The sequence below is a fragment of the Eumetopias jubatus genome, unplaced genomic scaffold (assembly GCF_037043125.1).
Source record: "Eumetopias jubatus isolate StellerSeaLion01/CBP00866 unplaced genomic scaffold, mEumJub1_p1.0 scaffold_10, whole genome shotgun sequence".
In the NCBI taxonomy this organism is placed as follows: domain Eukaryota; kingdom Metazoa; phylum Chordata; class Mammalia; order Carnivora; family Otariidae; genus Eumetopias; species Eumetopias jubatus.
The window spans coordinates 33,172,660-33,183,824 of NW_028274816.1; the positions used below are offsets into that span (position 1 = coordinate 33,172,660).

Genomic DNA, 11,165 nt, shown 5'->3' on the forward strand with positions numbered 1-11,165 from the left:
AATTTTATTTTTAATTCATAGGTAATAGGTGACCAAGGTACAGAATTTGAAATGTATAAAGGGTACAGAGTGAAAAGAAAGCCTCCCTTCCCTCCTTCAGAGGCAATCATTGTTACCAGTATCCAGGGTCACCTTCCAGGGATATCTACACATTCCCAAGCACATACATACTTTCCTATTTGTACAAATGGTGCATGATGTATATTCACTATTTGATACCTTCCATTTTTTTCACTTACTGTATCCTGGAGATTGTTCTGTATGAATTCAGTTAGAGCTGCCTTGTTCTTTGTAATAGCTGTACAATGTACCCTAATTTATTTAACCAGAATTCTACTGATTGTCTAAATGTATTTTATCATGTTTAAAAAGACAAAAGGCAAAGCACCTTTAGGAAAATCTACTTGGCTAAGGTGGGCAATGATTCATTGTAAGCCATTTAGTGCACATTAAATTTTATAAAACCTGAGCTTTCAAAGTTAGCATGGAGGATGGGGAGGGGAGTAGAATTTGCTGGGGCTTCATGCAGCCCTGGGCTAATTGTGCAGCATAATCTTTCAGTTTCCAAGCACAAACAAGGAAGGAAAAGATCGAAGGAGATGAATACAAACAAAAAGGACTTTCCTGAGCTGCTCAGAACATTGTCGCCGTCCTGATTCGCAGCGACCTGAGGAAACACGGACTGTGGCTAGGCCCCTCTGGGCACTGTGGCGGGGGGCACGGGGTGGGAGGGGATGCTGGATAAAGTCTCTCCTTTTACAAATCAGAAACAGTGTGATCAGAACACACAGGTTCACAAGGGGGCAGGATATTTGAAATCAAAGTTGGAGCAGAAAATTTTGTCTGGGGTCTCCAGATCCAGTACACCCGCTGGCCTAAACAATGCATTGGTCCAATGACAGCCACACTGTAACTGGCAGATCTCCAAAGGGCACCCTTTGTCCTTTAGCAAAACCACCAAATGGAAAGCACTGCCAAAACACATGGCCTCTTCTTCCCAGAAAACAGAATGAAGACATCCTGCTCACTCTTACTCCGCCCAAGGGTGTCTAGCAAACTGATGGCGCTGGGGAAACCTGTCCTCTCCTCGTCTCTGTGCGGTCCTCCCTCCTATATGGACTCTGCTCTCTCGGATGGCCCCTGGGGACCCCAACGTCCCCTGACTCACTTCTTCACTTTAGAGCTCCTTGCACCATCTCTCATGCTCTCAATAGAAGGTGCCGTTGTGACTAATTCCCTGGACAATGGCATAGGGGAAAGTGGCGCTCATGTATGCTGCTAGTGGGAATGTAAATCGATGCAGCCATTTTGGAGTGTGAAAAAGCATATACCCTATGATCCAGCATTCCCTCTACTAGGGATCTCTCCTCTAAAAAGAATCAGGCGTATGTCAAGATATATGCACAAGAATGAGCACTGCAGTGATACTTAACAACAAAAAGTCAGAAGAAACCTAAATGTCCATCAGCAGGGGACTTGTCCAATAAATTTTGATATAATCTTATGATGGGATACTATGCAGCCATTAAAAGAATAAGGTAGTGACTGGAACAGATGTCTAGGATATATTATTAAGTAAAAAAAAGTTGAGCTGTAAACTAACATATTTAACGTGATTATATTTTACATATATACATTCATACACAGTCATGTCTATGAAAACAGTTTGAAAAGCAGAGAACTTATTCTAAACATTTAACAGTGATTTCCTTAAGGAGAATAGGACTGTAGAAGGGAGGAATTCTTCCTTCTTGATTTATAAAACTTTTATAAAGTGTACTAATATGGGTTATTTTTATGGCTTTCAAAATTTGTAGTTTTTAAAAGTCGCTGTGTGTTCTAAAATGCAGCCTACGGGCAGGGTGGTGGTTGAGTGGGTATGGGGTATGGTAGCAAGACATCTTTTGACTTCTTTCAGCCAAGCAATGTTGGTCTTGTCTGATGTGTTTATTGGGTCACACCATGAAACTTAATTTGAAGGGTCCTAGGAGTTAAAAAATAAATATATTTTTAACTTCTGGCTTGACAGCTCATTTCTGCAACAGGAGCCTCAAACCCTTTACCGCATGAGGCTAGGTCAGGTGGGGAGGTCAGGCTGCAGGGAATCAGCTGTGAGTGAGGAAGTCTCTTAGCGCACAAATCGGCCCCCATGAGAGGCTGCTCCCTCTGCTCCAAGTGGGGCTGGACCTGGTGTGGAAATGAGGGAATTCCCATGTCCAGGCAAGCTGGGGACTCACCTTCTTGGCACTGGTAATGCACCCACAGGTAGCTGCCCTGGGTGGGGCACAAGTCTCCAAAGTAGGTCCCATCTGCTGCCACCTGGCATACTTGCAGCCCCTGGCACTGGCCTGGGAAGTGCCCAAATACCAGCAGGAGCAGGAACAGTGTGAAGGACGAAAAGGGACAGGTTCAGACAGAGGTGAATGATCTCTCATTCATTCATTCATCCATTCACCCACCCTCCACCCAGTGAATATCTGCTGGTATCCACTGAAGACCAGACACTGACCTAGGTACTAGGGAGAGAAGTAGGATTCTTTCCCTCAAGCAGCTCAGGGTCCAGCACAAGGGTTCTCAAATCTTAGAACACACCAGAATCTCCTGGAGGGCTCTGGAAGACACAGATTTCCAGACCCCACCCCCAGTGCTTCTGAGTCAGTTGCCATGGGGGGGTGGGCAGTGTAAGAATTTACTTTTCTAACAAGCGTCCAGATGATGCTGATGCTGCTGGCCCAAACACCCCACTTTGGGAAGCACTGGTCCAGTAGCATCCAGTCAGATGGCCTGAAGTGGAAACTTACATTTGGAGAACTGTCAAGGAGGGGAAAGATCGGGAATCCTGTCCAGGTGCCCATAGGAAGGAGAAGCATGGAGCGCCCAGGCTCATGTCATCCCAGCACCTCTCGCTCCTGCCCAAGCAGATGAGTTACATCCCTACAGAGAAGCCTAGAAGGACAGGCAAGTGCTGCCTGGTTGTAGGACCCATTTCCATGCTGGATGTCAGCTGGGACCCACCCTTAGCTCCTAGAGGCCATTCTCTCTAGTCCTTGTGCATGGCCCTCTGTTATCTCAGAGCCAGCAATGGGGTATTGGATCTGTCTGACATTTGAACTCTGATTTCTCCATCAGCCCCATCTCTGGCTTCTAGCCAAAGAAACTTCTTTGTTTTTAAGGGATCATGTGGTTAAATTGTGCCCACTTGGATAATCCAGATTAGGAGCCACAATGGCATCTGCAAAGTCCCTTTGCCATGTAAATTAACATATTCACAGGCATGGTATCTCATCATACCCAGAGTTCCAGGGATTAGGGTGGCAAATCTTGGGGGCCATACCTCTGCCTATCCCAGATAGGAAGACATAAGAAGGCAGAGTGCTTTTCATCCTGTCTTTTCATCCTCTCTCTGACTGCAGCTTCCTCTGGACAGGCCCTCCCTCGTGGTCCTCGCTTCCAAGGGCAGCCTCCACCATGATTCCAGCACCCGCTGGATGGCCCTGACTTCTGATTTTGGTAAGACCATCCCCTCCAGTTGTCCCTCCAGCCCTTAGGGGTGGCAGTGGCTTTCCATTGATGCTAATCTCAGGTTTGTATCATTATCCCGTTCGACTTCTCAGCATTTCCATGCTGGGTAATCAGTTCCTTGCATTCAATTTCCTCTGCTGAAAGACCTGGCTTGGTTTCTGTTTTCCTAATGGGACCTAGCTTGATACACTCCTCAATCAGAGTTCTGTACCCCAGCACTAGACTACAATCTCCAAGAGAGGGGGAGTGTTTTGTTTTGTTTTTGTTCACTGCTGTATCTCCACTCCAGTACATAGAACAATACCCAGCACATAGCAGGTGAAAAATAAATTTTACATGAGTAAATACATAGCACCATTGCTCCCTTCTGTTGTGGCATTGAGCACAGTGCTAGATGATTGCTTGTATCCATATCTGTCTCCCCATTAGACTGACAGCTCTTTGAAAAACAGACTGTTTGATCCATCCCTTTATCGACAGATCCCAGGTTAGAGCCTGGCACAATGTTGGGCTCAATGAATGTTTATTGACCAACTGACAATGAATGAGTGAGTGTGGCACTTACATACAAACAGATTCCCCTGGAATCCTGCCCAACTCTGTTCCTCTGACCCTTCCCAGAGGGATGCAGGGCTCCTCTCCAAGGTGCTCTCTGGGGTGTGGTTGCAAGGTTTGGAAACTTGCACCTGGGCCCTTGAGGAAATAGCCCACTCAGTCCCCTGAAGGGGGACTCAGGTCACCATGAAGGAGGCACATCCTTCAGCCCACCCAGCCCAGGCCTTTCCCCCTCGGAGGGACCACAGCCTCAGGGATGCCAGAGCAACAAGGGGAGTGGGTGGGAGCCAAGTGGCTGATTTTAGTATTTCCTTCCCCCGCACCTGCTCTAAAGGCACCAGGGACAATGTGGACCAGACGTGGAGGGGAGAAGAACAAATCACTTTCCCAGGGAGACGCAGCACACTTCCCCAAACTGGGGATGAGGCTGCTTGGCAGGTTCTGGGAGTACAGGGCATTCCTTCCTGAATCCTCACGGGGCCTTTGGGTGGAGGCAGAACCCCTCATTGAATTGCCGAGAGGCACATGTAGGGAGATTCAGCCTGAGGCCCCAGAGCTTCCAGCTTGGGCCTAGACTGCTGTGTCCTCCTTTGGCCGAGAAGTAACAGACCACCTGTCTTCCTGGCACCTTGTAGGCCCGACACTACTAACCACAGCAGAGAGGAGCGGGCCCCCTGTGTCCTGGACAGTAGACCCCCAGGAGGGTGCAGGGAGCCCCCATCATCCCTGAAACAACCCCTGTCACCAGGCAAATGCAGCTCAGAGGCGGATTTAATCTGATTTAGAAAAACAAAGCCATGGAGAAACTCTCCCACATGAACAAGAGATGCCACCAGGAATGTGTGTTTCAGCATTATTCATGACAGCGAGGATTAAGACACAATCCATTCAACTCTCAACAGAGAAAAAGACACATCACGGTATAGTTATACAAGAGATTAAACGAATAAACTGGTACCTGTATCAAAGTGGATAATAGGAAATTTAAAGCCATACTCACTGCTGTAATGAGGGGACGTTAAGCAAATATGGCATAATGTTAGGATTTAACAACGATGGGTAGTGAGTCTATGGGAGTTCACTGAAATATTTTTATATAATATATAAAATATATGTTTGGAGTATTTAGAAATTTAAAAAAAGAAAGCAATATTTCTTGCACCCAAGTGGAGTGGGGAGCAAAATGCCCCCCTGGCCCATCCAGGTGGGTTTGCTGTTGGGTGAGGGGGTGAGCCACGGCCTTCTTGCTTCCCTATATGGTGCTGTGGGCAGAGACTGGCCCGTTTTCCTAATGTTGGAGGCCCAGATATGAAGGTTGTTCAAACCTTCCAGACCCCTTGGCTGGGTTCAGGACCCCAGGAACTGCCCTTTCCCAACAGCCAGAGCTGTCCTTGGGTCTTACCTGCCACTTCATCCTTGACGCTGGCCCAGCTGCATTCCTCCTCTGAGGGGCCTGCAGCACCCTAGGTGCAATAATGGGGAATCTGGCACCCATAGAAGGCATCCTGGATCTGGATGACCTCCCCTGAGCCACAGTGCATGGTGGCATTGAGGCCATCACAGGCCAGACTCTGGCGAGCACCTGTGACAAAGGGAAGGGGACACCTTAGGGAGGGATCATGGTCACGGCTAGGCAAGTGCCTGGTTGATGGGAAGTGGAAGGGTGTCAGGGGTCGGGACTGAGATAAAGGGACACATCAGGAGCTGGCTCCACAGGGATGAGAAATAGAACGTGGTGGGCATGAATACGGCTCTGGAGCGAGACTGCCTGGGCACAGATGCCACCAGCCACGCACTACCTGTGTGACCCTCTGCAAATTCCTTAGCTTCTCTGGGCCCCCTCAGCACGGGGGAGTGACAGCACCACACCACATAGGGTCTTTAGGAGGATTAAATGAGTTTATACATGCAGAGTAAGGGCTATACAACTGGCAACTATATTCTCCTATTTTTTAAAGATTTTATTTATTTATTTGACACAGGGACAGGGGAGAGCAAGCACAAGCAGGGGAAGGGGCAGAGGGAGAAGCAGGCTCCCCACTGAGCAAGAAGCCCAATGCAGGACTCAATCCCAGGACCCTGGGATCACAACCCGAGCTGAAGGCAGCCGCTTAACTGCCTGAGCCACCCAGGTGCCCTATATTCTCCTGTTTTGAGTACCTTCTTTGAGCTTTATCTGAAAGCAATGCCTGGCATATGATAGATGCTAAGCCAGCTTTTGTTGAATGAATGAGTCTTCATACCAATCCTAGAAGCTGGGCTACTGACCTCCCCACTAGGAACGTCAGGCTCGGGGGGGTGGGGCACTGTGCTGAGACCCTCCTACAGACCAGCTACTGGCATGTGGTCCACGTTTGGTAAACATTTGTTAGAAAAGACCAATCTGGCTCAGCTGGGCACAGCCAGAAAGTAGGAAACTGGATCCATACTCAGTCCTGTCTGCCCAGTGGGAACGCCACAGGGTAAGGGATGAGACCAAAATCTGTGTTCATTTCCTATGGCTGCTGTACAAATTACCACCAAACTAATGGCTGAAGCCAGTACAAATCTATCATCCTCCAGTTATGAAGGTGAGAAGTCCAAAATGCATCTTACTGGGCTAGTATCAAGGTGTGGGCAGGCCTGGTTCCTTCTTGAGCTTCTAGGGGATGGTCTGCTCCCTAGCCTTTTCCATCTTCCAGAGGTACCCAGTTTGTTGAATTGTGACCCCTTCTTCCATCTCCAAAGCCAGCAGCGCTGCATCTGCTAGTCTCTCTGATCATAGGCAAACCCAGGTTCAGGTCTCATCATGGTCACTTCCCAGCTGTGTGGCCTTGGGCAAGGAGCTTACCCTTTCTGAGCCTCACTATTCTTAGCTTTATAATGGACCTACAATAGAACAACAGAGGTACTTCTGAGTACCTCTGATGAATACACACAGAGTGCACAGCTCTGTGTCTGGAGGTCCTGCTTGATACATGTTAGCTGTTCATGGTGTGACCTCAGACCATGGCGCCAAGACTCTGGGGGCTGGCAGATTCTGAGACAGGCTTCACATTGGGTTGCAGAAGGGGGTAAGGCTTTGGGAGGGCTGTGATAAGCAGAGAGGAAAGTTGTATGACCCACGGATACCAGAGGTTACAAGTCTAATTCTGACACCTATTTAAACCCAGACAAGGGGGGGAATTGGGGCAGGGGCCTCTGTAAATGCCCAAACCCAGAATGGGTCCCGGGAGCTAGGATTCTTCACTGAGGGGCTTGAAGGAGGGGGCTGAGCCCAGGAAGCCTGGAAGCTTTTGTCAAGCCTGGCTTGAAAGTGAGGGGACCATGGGGCAGCTTGGTTCCTAGACCATGACAGGCAGGACCCAGCATGGGGCCATGGGCCACTCATGCCAGGGTTCTTGCACAGAGTCATCAGGGAAGGGTCCCCAGGGTACAAAGGGGGTCAACCATGGACAGCAGCTAGAAAGGACACAAGAGCAGAGTGCAGGGGATTCAGGAGTCAGAAAAGGTGGGTGGTGGGGACTCAGACCCAGGCTGGCCAGGGCAGCAGGAATCAAGGGTGAGGGAGAATAGCCTCCTGGGACCACATCTCCTTCACTGGAAGATTAGAAAAAGAGAGTAAATAGGGCTGGGCATTTGCACCTAGATGCAGATATCTGAGAGAAAAGAGGGACAGGAATGAAACTAGTGGGCGGGGAGGCAGGTAGGTGGACAGGGAGAGGTGGGGTGGAAGCTGCGGAGACAATAGGAGACAGGCACAGAGTGCCACACAGACAGAGATGGGTGGGCATTTAGGGAGACACAGAGATAGAGACAGAGACACAGACAGACACAGAGACACAGAGAGACACACACAGAGACAGAGAGAAACACAGAGACAGAGATAGAGACACACAGAAAAAGACAGAGACACAGAGGCAGAGATAGAGACAGAGACACACAGAGACAGACACAGAGACAGAGAAAGAGACAGAGACACCCAGAGGGACACAGAGAGACAGAAGGAGGGAGACCCCACAACAGAGGCCAGCTCACCAAACTTGCAGATGAAGGCAAACGGCTGCGTGCAGTTGTCTGACGCCGCCCACCCAAAGGAAGCATCTCTCCCGATGTAACCACAGGTGTTTGGTGCAGGAGAGGCCTGTCCTCTGTGCCAGGGGCTGTAGCTCACATTTGAGGTATCCAGCCAGCTCCCTGGCCCTGGGATGTGAACACAACAGCCAGGACTTGGAGACATTCTTCTGACCCCTTTTTATGGACGGGGCTGGCCTCAGCTCAGGTCCTGGTATTCGGGAGGCACTCAGTCAAGGCTGGCAGGCTGAGTGCCTCTCTTTCCCATGCCAGTGAAGGGACCTTGCTAGCTGTTGTCTCTCAATACCCAAACAGAGAAACTCAACCTAAAAACCGGGGCACCAAGTCAGGGAGCCCAAAGTGGTTTGATTCAGTACATGATGCTTCTAGCTCTGTCTTACCATAATCTAAAACAGAGCACAGAAGTCTGCTTGGGATGTTCAAAGGTGTTCCACCGAGAGGCAGGGGCCCTTGTCAAATATATTTGGGCCGTGCTGAATTAAAATGGAAGCAGTATTCCTTACTTCAGGACTCTTCCGCCCCTGGAACACACTAATGTGCTCTTAAAGAAGTGCCCTGTGCACGTGTGTGGAGTACAAAGGCATTTCAAGGACACTAGAAATCTAGAAAACACTAAATATAAAATATTTACTCTGAAGCTCAAAAGTGTATTATTTTTTTAAATAAATCCATACAAATGGTTAAAAAATTTAGAGTGAAAAGGATATAAAATGAAGACATCTCCCCTCTCCCAACCTACAGGTTACTCCCATTACTGGTGTGTTTCTTATGAATCGATCCAGACTGGTTTGTATCCACATACCAGCATCTATGAGTGCCTGAAATCAATTTACACAAATGTCATCATATTGCACGTGGCACCCTGTCCCTTGCTTCTTAAATAACGTTAAATATTGGAGGTGGTTTCATGTCAGCCTACACATATCTACCTCATGTTCTGTAACAGCCATGTGGTATCGCTTGGTAATTTTTGAATAGACACAACTCCTTTAACTGCACATAAATGGACGTTCAATATACAGAAATCCACAACTGCTATACGGACAAATCAAGAAACAATTCAATAGACACTGCCTGAAGATGCATTTTAGAATTCAAATCCCAAGGCTATGCATTTCCTAAAACAAGCTTCTCCAACTGCTCCCTTAATTAAGCCTTTCCATCCACTCTGGTATATAAGTGCTTAGCCCAGAATGAGTTCCTCATTTCTAAAACTCAGTAGCTTCGACAGGGCAATGTGATGTGGTGGGAACTGGCAGAGTCCTCACTGCCCTTCACCAGTAGCATCATCTTGAGCAAACCATTTCCTCCCCCTGGACTTCATGTTCCTCACCCATAAAAGAGGAGTAGCAATGTGTACCTCGTGGGGCGGGTGCAAGGATTAAATATGAATGTTCATTTGTCCATTCTCTGCTATGTACAGGCACTGAGAAAACAACACGGCCAGAATGTGTTTCCTTCCCTTGAGGAGCTCATTTTCTAGGAAGAAAGACAGACACCTAAAAACTTGAGGTCATGCTGAAAGTACCCTTACAGGGGTGTGGACAAGGCCTTACAGGTGCAGAGAGAAGCACTCACCTGACTGGACAGGGGTTGGAGGAAGGAGTCCTCGCAGAGTAAAAGGTAAGGAAGAGTTTCTAGGAGGACCACTAAAATGAGACTATCTAATGTGAGGGGAGCGATCCCAAGCTCTTAACCTGCTTTAATCCCGTAAGAAATGGGGAAAGCCATGTGGAAGTGTTTTAAAAAAAAGAAAGATTTATTTATTTGAGAGAGAGGGGGTGGGAGGAGGAGCAGAGGGAGAGAGAGAGAGAGAGAGAGAGAGAGACTTAAACAGACTCTGTGCTGAGTGCAGAGCCTGACACGGGACTCAATCTCACGACCCTGAGATCATAACCCTGAGATCCCGACCTGAGCCAAAACCAAGAGTCAGATGCTTAACTGACTGTGCCACCCACGGGTCCCTGGAAGTGCTTTGAAAATAGCTTAGTAATTATTTCCTGGGACCCTGTTTTCTCATCTGTAAAATAGAAGCAACAATATTATCTCACTGGTTATCGTAGGGATTCAAGGCGATAATGGACAAGAAGTACTAAGGATAGTGCCCGGGACTATCCCAGCAAGAACTGAAGAAGTCATAGTTAGTCTTAGTTTTAGGCACATTCAAACAAATGAACGTTTCCAGAGTGTCAGCAATGTGCCAGATTCTGTGCTGGTCACTGTACATGAGTTATTTCGTTTGGTCCACAAAACAACCAAAGAGGAGGGTATCCTCACCATGAGAATTAGGATATAGTAATTTGTTCCATGAGGCTCTGGGTAAGAAGCAATGGAGACAATCACAGCCACAAGCTTCCCATGAAATACAGCTTTCACAGCACCTACCTTCTGTGGTTCCATCTGAGCCGAGTTCCCTATGAGTCCAATCCACCATTCCCTGTCCTGTGAGATGTGCTTCTGCAGAAACTGTTGGGTGTCTTCATCGTGAATAAAGACCAAATGCCCCCCTTGCTCCTCACACCAGCTCTGGGCCCCATAAAAGGTGCGACCAAGAGGCACAAATTCATAGCAAGAGTCTCTGAAGGCCACTTGGTTTTTTGAGCAAAAGTCGCCCTCCTCTGGGTTAGAGATTTTGGCCCTAAACCTCGGAGCAAGCCCCAAGAGCACCAAGCCCGCTGTGCTCATCCTTGAACCTGCTGGAGCATCTGGATGGAGCTGGCACTCACGTCCTTCTTATGCTGTTACCTCACAACCATCTGCCATCCATCCTTCCTTCTCTCTTTGCATCAAATAATAGTTACTACCTCTTGTTTAAGAAACAAAAGGCTCAGGATGAATGTGTCTGCATTTTTGCTTTGCCCCGCTCTTTGTTCAATTCCTGTTCCAAGTCCAATTATTTTGCAAAACGGTCTTCGAGAGAAACATAGCTGCTATCCCACCTGTCTGCTTGTCATTCGATCAACTGTTAGCCTCTGATAAAAATTCCTTGCTATGGGTTTTATGTTCTTTTCACA

General features: G+C 48.0%; 1 protein-coding gene across 1 annotated transcript in view; it reads right to left on the reverse strand.

Annotated features, from left to right (window-relative positions):
• Positions 1 to 10,836, reverse strand: part of LOC114199561 (polycystin-1-like protein 2) — a 59,805-nt gene extending 48,969 nt beyond the window's left edge. The window contains 5 exon segments of the mRNA XM_088026919.1: positions 2,238 to 2,348; positions 5,480 to 5,659; positions 8,095 to 8,259; positions 10,537 to 10,554; positions 10,557 to 10,836. Of these exon segments, the coding sequence (XP_087883045.1) occupies positions 2,238 to 2,348; positions 5,480 to 5,659; positions 8,095 to 8,259; positions 10,537 to 10,554; positions 10,557 to 10,836 (754 nt within the window).
• Between the last annotated feature and the right edge of the window lie 329 nt (positions 10,837 to 11,165).